This window comes from Ctenopharyngodon idella, chromosome 8 (genome assembly GCF_019924925.1).
Source record: "Ctenopharyngodon idella isolate HZGC_01 chromosome 8, HZGC01, whole genome shotgun sequence".
In the NCBI taxonomy this organism is placed as follows: domain Eukaryota; kingdom Metazoa; phylum Chordata; class Actinopteri; order Cypriniformes; family Xenocyprididae; genus Ctenopharyngodon; species Ctenopharyngodon idella.
The window spans coordinates 24783689-24798133 of record NC_067227.1 but is presented as its reverse complement, the minus strand read 5'-3'; the positions used below and the strand labels follow the sequence as shown (position 1 = coordinate 24798133).

General features: G+C 36.7%; 1 protein-coding gene across 8 annotated transcripts in view; it reads right to left on the bottom strand.

The window, feature by feature from the left end:
* prkcz (protein kinase C, zeta) overlaps window positions 1-14445 on the bottom strand; it is a 114870-nt gene that overhangs the window by 44101 nt on the left and 56324 nt on the right. For 6 of the 8 annotated variants that reach the window (XM_051903621.1, XM_051903620.1, XM_051903626.1 and 3 more), the window contains one exon: window positions 5520-5605. In XM_051903621.1, the coding sequence (XP_051759581.1) occupies window positions 5520-5605 (86 nt within the window). Of the gene's footprint in view, window positions 1-1276; window positions 1512-5519; window positions 5606-10351; window positions 10656-14445 lie in introns of those variants that run through there. The other 2 variants (XM_051903627.1, XM_051903628.1) reach the window with 2 other exon arrangements.

Sequence of the window (14445 nt, the reverse complement as noted above, 5' to 3'; positions counted from 1 at the left end):
GGGAATAAAACATGTCTAATTCAAAGCCATCCATGTCATTCAGCAGTTTCTAAAACACACGCACTCCTGAGCCATAAGTGGGACACTGACGATAATTACAAGGACCTGAGGCTCTTCAGAGTGACATCATCTGTGAATCTCTGAAGAGTGGGAGTGCCACACACACACACACACTGATCACACACACACTAATCACAATCTTCGATATATGCTCAGATCTCAAAACAAACGGACTGGGGCTCATCAACCTGAGTTCAAGCTTGAAAGGAATGCAAAGCATGCTTGGCAGAACTGCTGCAGAACAAGGAAAAAACATTTTCATCGAAAAGCAGTGACAGAAAACAAACACAAGCAAGTAAAAATAGTCTTTTTGCTAACATAGGAGAACACCATGTAACTGCTTCACCAGGAAAAAATGTATGAAAAAAACTGATGAGAAAAAGCATGGGAGAAAGACACAGGGTGCGATTTCATTCTGCTCCCTCACGACTTGGCAAACGCTCCACGGCATCCTTACAGCACTGCAGATCTGGATCAGACTCATCATGAGGATTCACCCGAGATGCCTTACAAATCATACAACCAGGATGGATTTCTGAGTGCTGGATGAAACAGATTTCCATTTACGCTGGGCTCCATGACGTAAATTTGATAGGGATTTTGGCCACGAGCCCTTAAACGACAACACACAGAACACAATAGAGGCAAAAAGTACAATCTGTCCAACGAAATGGAACATGCCTTAAACTAATGAAGGGGCTGAACACTGAAGTTGTTGGTATATTTGATAGTTAGGTCCTAAATATATATTTATGTACACATACGTACCACAAAACTCAACGGCAACCGATGCCACTTTTGTTTTTTATATACATCATAAATTAATCTCTATGAACACTGACTCACATTTGAAGAAAATCTGCTGCTCTTTTATGTAAAAATGTAGAATACGACCCCTTTAAATTGTTATCATTGGTGTCTGGGTGAAGGTGAAGTGTTAAGTGTTTGTTATCGCTGCCAATTGTGTAGAAAATACAGGTCAGTCGGCTAAGAGATGAGAGAAACCTAGGCTCGGTTTTTATTGACCGTGCCCTCAGAAGAGCCGAGATGAGTGAAGTGCCTGGAAATGATCTCAGCGCATTATAGACACACACACACACACACACACTATTAAAACACTTACCATTAAAACAGTGCTTTGACTGTCTAGAGTTTGTGCATGTCAATATCCATCACTTAATGTAAGTCATTTGAAATCGCCACTTTGTTTTCTTACCTGTTAAGGAAGGACATGCTAACAGCAGAGTTCAGACAAAAGCCAGTCCTTCGTAGCATGAGCAAACCTTTTAAACATCCGTCATTTAATATCCACACAGAAAAGAAACACTTCAGATCAAGCCATCCGACAATCTCCCTTAAAAACAATATTAAGAAGTCAAAAAAACACCACAAAAACACTGTAGATATAAAGAATTATGACCATTCCTAGAAAATATCTTCATTTCTGTAACAGCTCAATTGCAGTTTGCTTAGTTTTAAGGGCTGTTTCTTAATTATGCTCTAAAGCTCCAACGGTCTGTCTGATACACCACAGACGCCACACCTGCCACCTCCATCGCCACAGCAACAGATGCCAATTTCCTTATTTATGACATCATAAATTAATCTCTGTGAACTACGTACTCAAATTGGATGAAAATCTCCACCTCTTTTCATTTTCAGACACAACACACACGATCAAAGAGCCAAAACAACATGGACAAGTGGAAATAATCTCAGCAAACTGCACAAGTTTTGTGTCGTTCCGCCACATTACAGGAAAATAAACTTCCAGAAGTCTCAAGAGGCTTTGAAATGCATCTGTATTGTTTGGAGAAGGATGTGACTTGATTATTCTGTTCTTAACAAAGCGGAAACACAGTTCACACATATGATAGATGAAAAGCACATGAAAACAGAGAGAAAAAAAGTGATGGTAAAACTGAATTTATTATATAGCCTTTCAATTGATTTGTTACAGATTGCACATGTCCTGTCTGTCCAAAGAGTGCTGAGAACACAGACAGAGGTGCTGATGGGAGGGAGGGAACGAGTCAGATCCTTAAAAGAAGGACAGAGGGAGGAAAAAACATGACCTACTTCTGCTCTATCCCTTGTTTCTATGGAGAATGAGATGAGAGAAGTGGAAAAGTAGCAGGAGGGCAGAATGTGTTCTCAGAGAGAGAGAGATGCAGCCACAGGAAGTTCCTCTGATGTTGAATAGACTCTGACTACAAGCTAACTACTTATTGATTACTATTTAAAAAAAAATAGCAAGTTAGATAGGTATTATGCAATGTTAAACGTATTAAATTTTAGTATGCTACATTACTGTCAGAAGACTTCAGTGTGTGATTGGCATCTAGTTATCATCTTATGAATAAATATTAATAAAATTTATATAATTATAATATAACTACATTTTTTGTAAATATGTATTAAACAATCAAATGTTCTCAAATAATTTTCATATATTAAAAAAGAACAAAAATATAACTAATATTATATAAAAAAACATTATATAAAAATGAAATATAAATGAGAATAATTTGATCACATAATAATTAAAAAATAGATATTAACAATAGATGTGTCAGGTTGCGTTAAGGCAGGAAGACGAAGACGAACAGGTCAATATCAAAATACTCCAAGTTTAATGAGTTCAATCCAAACGGGCAGACAGGCAGGAACAACACAACTTAGGATAACGGTGAACGGACAAGGAACTGAACACAAACAGGAACTGATATACGCAAAGAGAGATTAACTAATGACATGCAGCTGTGATGGTGGTTAGTGTCCATGGTGATTGATGAGTGGCGGGAACATGGAACAAGGAAGCACGTGTGACGACAGAACCAAAACAAACAGAACCTGAGGGTGACTGTGACAAGATGCTTCTCACTGGAAATAGAAGGTAAAACCGCATTGCATTGTGGGATACAGTATTCCAAGTAATGTGTGTTTTGGCAAATTTTAGATGTATTATAATTTTATATAATATAATTATAATTATATTTTTTGTAAAAATGTCTATATAAAACAAATCACATATAAATCAAATATAAAAAATAATGAGAACATTAATTTATTTTTAAAATGTTATATAAAAATAATTTAAAGAATAGATTAAAAGACATTCCATATATTCTATTCATTCAGAAAATTTGCATATTGTGCACAGTATGCATGATATATATATATATATATATATATATATATACTGTATATAGGATGCTGTTCACAATATTTTTGTAATTCCATTTTGTGCCACTAGTAGCACAGAATTCATAAACTGCATCTTTAAACAGCCACCATTAGCTTGGCTAAAAGTGTTTTACACTCATGGACTCAAATGGATGTCTGGGTTAAGCAGAGTTTTGCCCTGTCTGCAGTCTGACGTTAGAGCTTTTCAGGAAATCTGAAAAATTAGACTCTCTAGACATGATTTTGGAGACTGCTCATCTTGATGATGTCATACTGCAGTTCCACCATATTGTTCATAATGTGGTCAAACATTGATGACCTTGTTAAGGAGAAAATGAGAAGAGTAATTTACGCACATCAACATGGCACACACCTGCTGTGGAGAGTGGGAGCTTTCTGAGGGCACTTTCCTCATCATGCGTCACTCTCTCTCTAAGCCTCTTTTTCTCTCTGTTTTCTTCTTATCCTTCATCTTTGCTAGGGGGCATTGAAACATCTCCAAGAAACGGGACATTTCAGTGTTCGCAAAAATAGCACAGGCGAAAAAGAACAATGTCCCTTTCCGTCTCTACCCTGTCTTTGTTCCTCCCTCTCTCTCTTCTATCACTCTCTCTTGTGTTGTTTTGGTGTTCTTCTTTGTCTGGCACATGTTCTGCTCAGTAGAAGAATGAAGACTACTGCAGGAAGAGGTCTGCATTAACATAACAAACCCTCAAGGGATGATATCTGATTAAAGGCAGGGCATCGCCGCATAAAAGAAACATCACACTCATGAGCCTCGGTCTATCTCTCCCTTGCCTTCCTGTGGGCTTTCTATCAGTCAGTATGATAAACATTCCAAGCACTAGATTGGGTTGGAGTGGGAGAATTGGGGCTAAAACCAAACACTTTTCAAGCAGACCATTACACCACCAAAAAAAAAACTCTCTCCAGTCAAGAGTTCCAGATATTTATTGATGGTTAAAGAGACTTTTACTTTTTTTTAACAGTCACTACTACAGTTTAATATGCTAACAGTTGCTACTACGGCTACTCAATCATTTATTCTGGAACAAAAATGTCATTTGAAGAGAAGGGTTAGACAATAAAAATATATTTACTATTATTATGTACAGGGCTTATGGATTTCAGCAGTGGCGTGTAACGCAGTCACTCTTACTAGCCACTTTGGCGGGTTGAATTTTATATATAATACTGTAGTCAACATTTGAAGTGGATCAAAAAAGTTAATCAAACTTTACATATCGTTACTGAAATATCTGAAACACTTCCAATACTCATTTTCCACAGAATAGATACATGATACCAGCTGCACTTTCTCGAGTCGACACACAAAACCGCCTCCCCTCACTCACTCGTTTCATTTGCTCTGGATGACTATTGTTGGTGTTACAGGGCTTGAATTTCAGCATGGGATTTTGCGTATTGCGCATAATTTTACTCATTCCCACAGATTTTGTGCTCACACCCAAAGTGGGCACACATAAAGCCATCTCTCAGTACTAAATTGAGTTCTTTTTCTCTGCTTATTGCACTTAAACAGTCAAATACACACAAAATAATGTCAGAATGCTGGTCTTGGCAAGTATTCATGTAAACACAATCAGGTATGTTTTAACTGAACATACACAGTTAAGAAAGAAAACACATGTGTAACTGTATAATGGATCCGTGCGTCCGGTTTTAAAGTGACAGCAGCCTAATATACCTGCTGCCAAATTATGAGATAATATTAAAAATATCTATATGCCAGTTTTCTTCCCATGGTATCGATGTCAAAATTTTGGCCAGTGAAAATGCTGAGTGGCTAGTAACTTGGGAAAACCACTAGCTTTTGATCAATTTAATGCATCCTTGCTGAATAAAAAAAATAAATAAATAAATAAAAAAAACTTTTGAACCATAGAGTATATTATTTTTTATTGTAATTAAAAAATAGCTACACAGATTGTATTTAAAAACTCATCTGCAGTGGTTTTTTACTACAGCAACAGATACTTATTGCAAGTCTACTTCTCTCTTGCCCATCTTGCTCAAGTGTACGACATCCACAGATTTAGAGGTTTTTTTTGCAGCTTAAACATAAACAACTCTGACACCCTTTAAAAATGTGTTCACTATCACAGAATGCTATTTGCCCTAAACAAGATCTATCATAAAATGCAATCATCTCACAAACAGACCATACATCTGAACAAAGTGGGTTAAATACATTAAGTATCCAATCAGATGTCATCATTCAAGCTGGTGAGGACTAGAGGATTTTAACTCACCCTGTTAAAGCGCTTGGCCTGGAAGAGGTGTCCGTTCACCCGGTACAGCTTCCTCCATCGTCTAGCTCCACGGCGATAGATCGATTCTAGGAGAGAGAGGAAACGGTTGTATAGGAGCAACATGGAGACTCGAGGAATGAAAACAAATCAATCCCAACACGGAATGAGGATTCAAAGACGTGAGACAGAAGAAAGGAGTTGGACAGAGGTGTGGCTGGTCTTGACCCCGAGTGAATGTGGATGGATTTCAACTGCGACTGGATGAAAACATGCCCCACTCAAAAGCAACAGGAAAAAGCTATCAATCCCTCCCTCTCTTGCTCTCTTTCGTTGCTTCAGTGTCTCCATCTGACCCACCCTCCTCTTCTCACTCTCTCATTTCTTTTTTTCTTGTCGATCTGTTATTCCCTGCAGCATCGCTTTGGTCACATGTCGACTGTTTCATGTAAAAGTGACAAACGTCTAGATTTGACTTAAATTGATTCAACCACAATGAGACTTTGATCTGCTGCATCTCTGGGGTTTTGTCTTTATGTCTCACAGATGACCTTTTTGGGAGGTTTTTGAGCACATACAGACCAAAATACAGGCTGCATCTGAATTCGCATACTATAAACCCTAAACAGTGTGCAAAATTAGGATTCGTGTGTCCAAAATAGTGAGTTGAAATAGTATGCCAAAACACAAAAGAAGATATTCTGAAAAATGTCCTTGTCCATACAACCAATGAAAGTCAATGAAAGAAAATTTTCAAAGAAAAAAATGACAGAATTTTAATTTCGGGGGTGAACTATCCCTTTAAGTATCACCTTTAGTAGATTAATTGCTTATTATAAATGAAAAATAAAATGTGGACAGAACTAATTTAATAATGGTAATTATCACTAAAAGGTACAAATTACATTGCTCAAATTATGGTGCTTGTCTTTCAAAGAGTTTAAATACCATTTTGTCTCTCTCTCTCTGTCCATTTATTGAAAGCCAGTGAGGTCCAAAACAACACTGGACACTACTGACTTTCAATGTATGGACAAAAAAAACAGACATTTTCAATCTTTTACTGTTCCACAGAAGAAAGAAAGTCATATAGGTTTAGAACGACATGAGGGTGAGCAGCTGTTATTGTCTATAAACTATCCCTTTAGTGGCTGAATTGCTTATTATAATGACAATGATGTCTACTGACTAAATTATCAATGGATTTTATCACTGAAGATAAAATGAGATTACATAAATACTGATATTTAAACTCATTGAAAGACAAGCACCATAGTGTCCTCGCTAGTGATCCACAGGTACCTCAGATACCCCAATATCTCTCTGTCATTATGCCCCTTATCTAATGTTCCAGTTAAGTTGGCAGACCTTCATCATTTTCAAGTATAAAGGAGAGGCTGAGAATTGTGCTCAAACCCTAGAGATTCGCTCTGTCTGCTGCCGTTTCATGTTCCTGCCCTCAACTGCAGCTCAGTTACGTAAAACCGATAAATATTGAAATATTGTCGAAACTTTCAAGTGTCAGCCACTAATGAGCACCAGAGGAGATTCAAAGGCCTGGGACGTTTGTGCGTATGAGAGAGAGATCTAAGCAAAATGAGAAAATGAAAGTCTGTTAAGCCTTCAGAAACTAGTGTGTGGCATAAAGCAGTGCTTGAATATTAAAACATAACACCAATCACAACATATATTCAGCTTTGGAGTGCACTAAACCTAAAATGTCAGCGTAAAATCAACACTCACAACATATAAACATACCACACATTCAGACATTTAAAGTGTCGTTTGCATCAAAACTACACAACATGAATCATTTATTAATAGAACATGATAAAGCTGAAACTCACACAGTCTTCTAGAGGAATGACTGGTGCCCCAACAGAGCAGTTAAACACGAGGAGAGGAGCAAATTCTTAAACTTTAACATCCAACCCTGTGAGGCTGACGTGAGGAAAAACAGTCACTGTTATCATTGTTTGATAAAGGCCAGACAAAAAATGGATTAAAAAGTGGATTACATAACAAAAAAGAATCTAGTTAAATTGAATATGATTAATTGAAATATAATTATTTACTATTTCTTACTGGTCATCATATTATGGAACACATTAACATGATGTTGAAAAATTAAAATCTTGTTCCTAAAGAACCATGTTCTTGTCATTGGTCAGAAAAAAATGATAGCCCTGTCCCAAACTCACACCACTGGTTGAGCCAAAGTTGCTGTTGTGAGGCTGATCAAACAAACAGAGCAATGATTTAATGGTGCCACAGTGTTTACACTTGTTGGGGAAATCAACCAATTAATGGCTTAGTTATAGTTTTGTCTGCATATTAAGCTGAGAAAGGATTAAAAAAGACAAATTTCACCAATTTGAAGTGACATGCCTGGTTAAAGGTATAATAAAATACTAAAATTAGCACTGATATTTAAATATCAATTAATATTCAGCATCTTGGCCTGCCGTGATGGCAGTTTTCACATGCCAAAAGTTTAATTAATCATTCATCCTTCAAAAAAAAAAAAAAAAAAAAAATATATATATATATACACATATATATATATATATATATATATATATATATATATATATATATACACACATATATATATATATATATATATATATATATATATATATATATATATCACATTATTCATGCAATGGCAAAGCTGATTTTTTTATTATTATTATTATTATTATTATTATTATTATTATTATTATTATTATCAATGGTGAAAATAGTTGTGCTGCTTAAAATTCTTGTAGAAACCATGATACATTTTTGTCAGGATATTGTAATGAATAGAAAGTTCAAAAGAACAGCATTTATTTGAAATATAAATCCTTTGTAAAATTATAAATGTCTTATCAAAATTTTAATTAATTTCTTTAAAAAAAATCTTACTGACCCCAAACTTTAAATGGTAGTATATCTTAAAGGTATAGTATAAAAAAAAAAAACCTGTTAACCCTGTTAACTATGGTTGTGTCCGAAATCGTCCCATATACCCTTAAATAGGGCACTGTTTGAGGGGACAGCCATTTGTAGTAGTGTCCAAATCCATACCCAGACAGCAACATAGTGTCGGCCCAGATCTGGCACACATCAGTATGGATTCCACGCGGACCAGATGTGGGCCGGATCTGGGCCGACACTATGTTGCAGTCAGGGATAGTGGACGTTATCGAGTGCACTCATTCAATCCCACAATGCACCACAATAACGAGTGTATAACCGATGTACGCTCAACAGCTAGAGAATACCCATAATGCACTATGAAAGTCGCGCAGTGAATTAATCTCCGCGTCTGACCAGAAGACGGCGCCCACAGCTGAATTCTCCATCCATCCATTTTCCAAACCACTGGTCGAATGTGGGTAAAGTGTAATATCATACAGGTATAAACTCCTTTTTAATAGATTATTACATTGTATAATTAAGGTCTATACATGCTAGTTCAAGACTAGTTCAAGCTAGACTTCAAGATAAATATTTTCATCTTACTACTGGAGCTGCCAGTTTGCTAGGTATAATTAATATTTCAAATAATTATTACTATGCAAAAGCAGCAGCCCTTCCGGCACACTCAGTGTCTGAATTCGCTCACTTGTTTTCATTCACTCCCTCAAGCGAACTATATTAGTGGACTAATGTAGTGAATAGTGAATGAGGGTATAGGGAGAGATTTCGGACACAGCACATGACTTTTTCACTTATAATGGACTTCAGGTGAAAAATAAAATGCTACAGTGCTAAAATGCTAAATGCTAAAACATGGCACCCTTAAAGGATTAGTTCACTTTCCAATTAAAATTTCATGATAATTTACTCACCCCCATGTCATCCAAGATATTTATGTATTTCTTTCTTCAGTCGAAAAGAAAGGAAGGTTTTTGAGGAAAACATTCCAGGATTTTTCTCCATATAGTGGATTTCAATGGTCTCCAAACGGTTGAAGGTAAAAATTACAGTTTCAGTGGAGCTTCAAAGGGCCTTAAACGATACCAGACGAGGAATAAGGGTCGATGCCAGATGAGGAACGAACGCGGCGCCAGTTCCGTTTTTTCCGTAAGTAGAATAGGGAGGCGTAGGACATACAGCGTAAGCTTTTTGAAGAATACGGAAGTGCGGTTTTGGCGGAACCACTTGAAGGCGATCATTTGTTAATATAAAGTGCATACATTTAAAAAAATTTTAGAAAATGACCAATTGTTTCTCTAGATAAGACCCTTATTCCTCGTCTGGTATCGTTTAAAGCCCTTTGAAGCTGCACTGAAACTGTAATTTTTACCTTCAAGTCCACTATATGGAGAAAAATCCTGGAATGTTTTCCTCAAAAACCTTAATTTCTTTTCGACTGAAGAAAGAAGGACATGGACATCTTAGATGACATGGGGGTGAGTAAATTATCAGGAAATTTTAATTTAAAAGTGGACTAATCCTTTAAATAAATGTATTTCTTAGCTAAATATTTCCTTCAACAAATGTTTAAAACAGCCAGACGAGTGCAAGTTATTATACTCTACCTTCTTCCAGCAAACAAAACAATTCACAATGTTCCTCTCCTTCATCAAACCAGTGACAGACTTCAACAAAACTACAAACGCTCATCCCCCTCACAGAGCACAGTAACAGCTGCTCAGGAAACAGCTACGTGTTTGCTATCATAATCATCCAGATGGGCACCGAAACACCTGTTCTTCGACCTGTTAGGCAGCATGTATAGGTCTGAAGCCCTGCTCGACATCTTGGCTCAGCAATTGGCCACATAACAGTAATTTATTTCTCAATGTTGAAGATGAAATCGTGTATTTTGTTATGAACTATACCTCATTGTAGTCTCTCTTCTCAATCCCACAATCCTCACTGACTGTTGCAGTCATAAGGTCCCATAAGCCAAAGCAACTGTAAATGTAAACTTGACTCTTCTTGCACTGGAAAACTTGGCAGGGTGGTTGGCTGCCACATCTTCCATGACATGTTAGTGATTTTGAGTCACAATGATGCATTCAAGTGATTCACCCATGAAGGAGCTGCTTTTAAACGCTCTTTCCTGCTTGACAGAGCTCTTTTAGTGAAGCTGATACCAATCGCCTGGAAACGGCCTGGTTGAGGGTGCGGCAGGCACAAATTCAATTTTTCCATCATCGCCATGGCAACACACACTCTCTCCTGTGCCATACGTGCCAGATGCCAGCAGCTCTGTGGACGAGAGATCCGGACATGAGAGCCGACGCACACTCAAACAAACACACCATATGCAATAATACACTGAACATCCAACATCGGCTACAACAAAAACACAAAGCGGTTTGCCAAATGCTGCGCAACAAAATGCATCACTGACAACACTGTGAAGTGCAAAAACAGGCATCAAAGGAGGAGGAACATCAAAAATAAGAACTAAAAGCTCTACTTTTAAAACTAGAAACTGCCCTGAGCTCCATTAAATCAGAGCAGTGTCTTTCTCTGTTATATAATCGGGTTGGTTTGTAGATATTTGCATCATAAGCACACATTTTTTCATTCCCTGTAGCTCGACTGAAAGAGCATGCTGTTAATAACGCCAAGGTCAATGTTGGAGTTGCAGGGAACACATAAATTGACTAGGTTTACTTTGAAAGTCGCTTGGAATAAAAGCATCTACCAGATACCAGAAATAATTTCGCAGTAGAATGTGATGAAAAAAAAACAAAAGCTGAATAATTGAGCTTTCTCTCTTCTCTTTCTGTTTAAAAGGAGCTGAGTCTACGCCTGTCTCCTCAAATATGAAAGTTTTTGATCTTGCAAAACACTCGCAGGCTTCAGACAGCATCAAATCATCAAAAACAAATGCTAGATGACTCTTCTGAACAGACTGCATTAAGGTCGACCTAACACAGTACAGTACCATACAAAAATGTCCTCAAATTCATATATTTATTTATTTTTTGATGAACTGCTTTTTTCAATATGCTAAATTATTGATATGACAAAACGGACAATTGTATAAACGCATAAATAATACCAGCATAACACATAGAACAAACACTAGGCTAAATATAGTTTAAACCAAAGTGACAGATGAATGTAAAACTTAAATTTAATGCAAAAATAATAAGGAAATAACCAGTATATATAATATATATATATATATATATATATATATATATATATATACACACACTGGTTATTATATATATATATATATATATATGTTAAACCAAAAATTATTCAGACATTTTTTATATATTTTTACTAGTGGGTGCAGGACACTATAGTTCATTTATGTAAGTGAGGATAGAAGAGAGGATATAAAGTAAACTGTGACATTTTATACCCAAAAATTCTTCATACAGTGGACTACCAGTAAAATTGATAAAAATTTGGGACCAAAAATTATTCAGACACTTTGACTTGACCATGTTATCTGACATCTTGTCATATTTTATTACCATTTTTTTTTTAAACTATAGTGAATAAACTGTATTAATGAATGAAATGTTCAAGTCTAAATAAATTTTGGTTTGACTGTATTATATATATATATATATATATATATATATATATATAAATAAAACTGGTTATTTCCTTATTATTTTTGCATTAAATTGTGTATATACACACAAATATGGATGGAAAACAAGAAAATAAACAGCTTCATTTGTCCACTGATTTAAAGATATGAGATTGTCCACTGGCCTTTAATTCTAAATATGCATTGATTTACAAACCCGATTCCAAAAAAGTTGTGACACTGTACAAATTGTGAATAAAAAAGGAATGCAATGATGTGGAAGTTTCAAATGTCAATATTTTATTCAGAATACAACATAGATGACATATCAAATGTTTAAACTGAGAAAATGTATCATTTTAAGGGAAAAATAAGTTGATTTTAAATTTCATGGCATCAACACATCTCAAAAAAGTTGCGACAAGGCCATGTTTACCACTGTGTGGCATCCCCTCTTCTTTTTATAACAGTCTGTAGACATCTGAGGACTGAGGAGACAAGTTGCTCAAGTTTAGGAATAGGAATGTTGTCCCATTCTTGCCTAATACAGGCTTCTAGTTGCTCAACTGTCTTAGGTCTTCTTTGTCGCATCTTCCTCTTTATGATGCGCCAAATGTTTTCTATGGGTGAAAGATCTGGACTGCAGGCTGGCCATTTCAGTACCCGGATCCTTCTTCTACACAGCCATGATGTTGTAATTGATGCAGTATGTGGTCTGGCATTGTCATGTTGGAAAATGCAAGGTCTTCCCTGAAAGAGACGACGTCTGGATGGGAGCATATGTTGTTCTAGAACTTGGATATACCTTTCAGCATTGATGGTGCCTTTCCAGATGTGTAAGCTGCCCATGCCACACGCACTCATGCAACCCCATACCATCAGAGATGCAGGCTTCTGAACTGAGCGCTGATAACAACTTGGGTTGTCCTTGTCCTCTTTAGTCCGGATGACATGGCGTCCCAGTTTTCCAAAAAGAACTTCAAATTTTGATTCGTCTGACCACAGAACTGTTTTCCACTTTGCCACAGTCCATTTTAAATGAGTCTTGGCCCAGAGAAAATGCCTGCGCTTCTGGATCATGTTTAGATATGGCTTCTTTTTTGACCTATAGAGTTTTAGCCGGCAACAGCGAATGGCACGGTGGATTGTGTTCACCGACAATGTTTTCTGGAAGTATTCCTGAGCCCATGTTGTGATTTCCATTACAGTAGCATTCATGTATGTGATGCAGTGCCGTCTAAGGGCCCGAAGATCACAGGCATCCAGTATGGTTTTCCGGCCTTGACCCTTATGCACAGAGATTGTTCCAGATTCTCTGAATCTTTGGATGATATTATGCACTGTAGATGATGATAACTTCAAACTCTTTGCAATTTTTCCTCTGAGAAACTCCTTTCTGATATTGCTCCACTATTTTTCGCCGCAGCATTGGGGGAATTGGTGATCCTCTGCCCATCTTGACTTCTGAGAGACACTGCCACTCTGAGAGGCTCTTTTTATACCCAATCATGTTGCCAATTGACCTAATATGTTGCAAATTGGTCCTCCAGCTGTTCCTTATATGTACATTTAACTTTTCCGGCCTCTTATCGCTACCTGTCCCAACTTTTTTGGAATGTGTAGCTCTCATGAAATCCAAAATGAGCCAATATTTGGCATGACATTTCAAAATGTCTCACTTTCAACATTTGATATGTTATCTATATTCTATTGTGATAAAAATATAAGTTTATGAGATTTGTAAATTATTGCATTCCTTTTTTATTCACAATTTGTACAGTGTCCCAACTTTTTTGGAATCGGGTTTGTATTTCAGAGTAATGAAACTATAAATCAATTTTCTCAATTTCTGCAGAGCTGTTGTTTTTTGTTTTGTTTTTTCATTCTTTTTTTTTTTTGCCAGGACTGAAGAATACCAGATGATGTTAATGTCACAACATACAATTACTCCTTTGCTTTGTGTCTGTGTATGTGCATGTCTGTGTGTGTGTGAGAGAGAGAGAGAGAGAGAGAGAGAGAGAGAGAGAGAGAGGGAAAGCGAGGGGCTAATTAAAAGGCAGAGCCGAGGTCTTTAGCACTGTCATCGCTGAGATCTATCTCTAATCTTATTAACTTCACCCCTACAGGGAGAGACCTAGAGAAACCGTGCTGTTGCCATAGTTACCCAGCACTATTTTTTGTCATTATCTCTAACATTTGACCACAGAAAGAAAGAGAAAGAGTACTCCATGTCCACAACCAACACCTCTCAGGCTGGATGTCATGTGACCATATCATCTGCGTATTTACCAGTTCTTCCTAAGTTAAAAAGAACACTAACTAACATAAAACATCCATGAAAACAAAGATTTTACAGATTTTTCAGTTTCTCAAGCTACTCAATGGCTTCTGACAACTTAAATATAGAGCGCTAGTCATATGGACCAC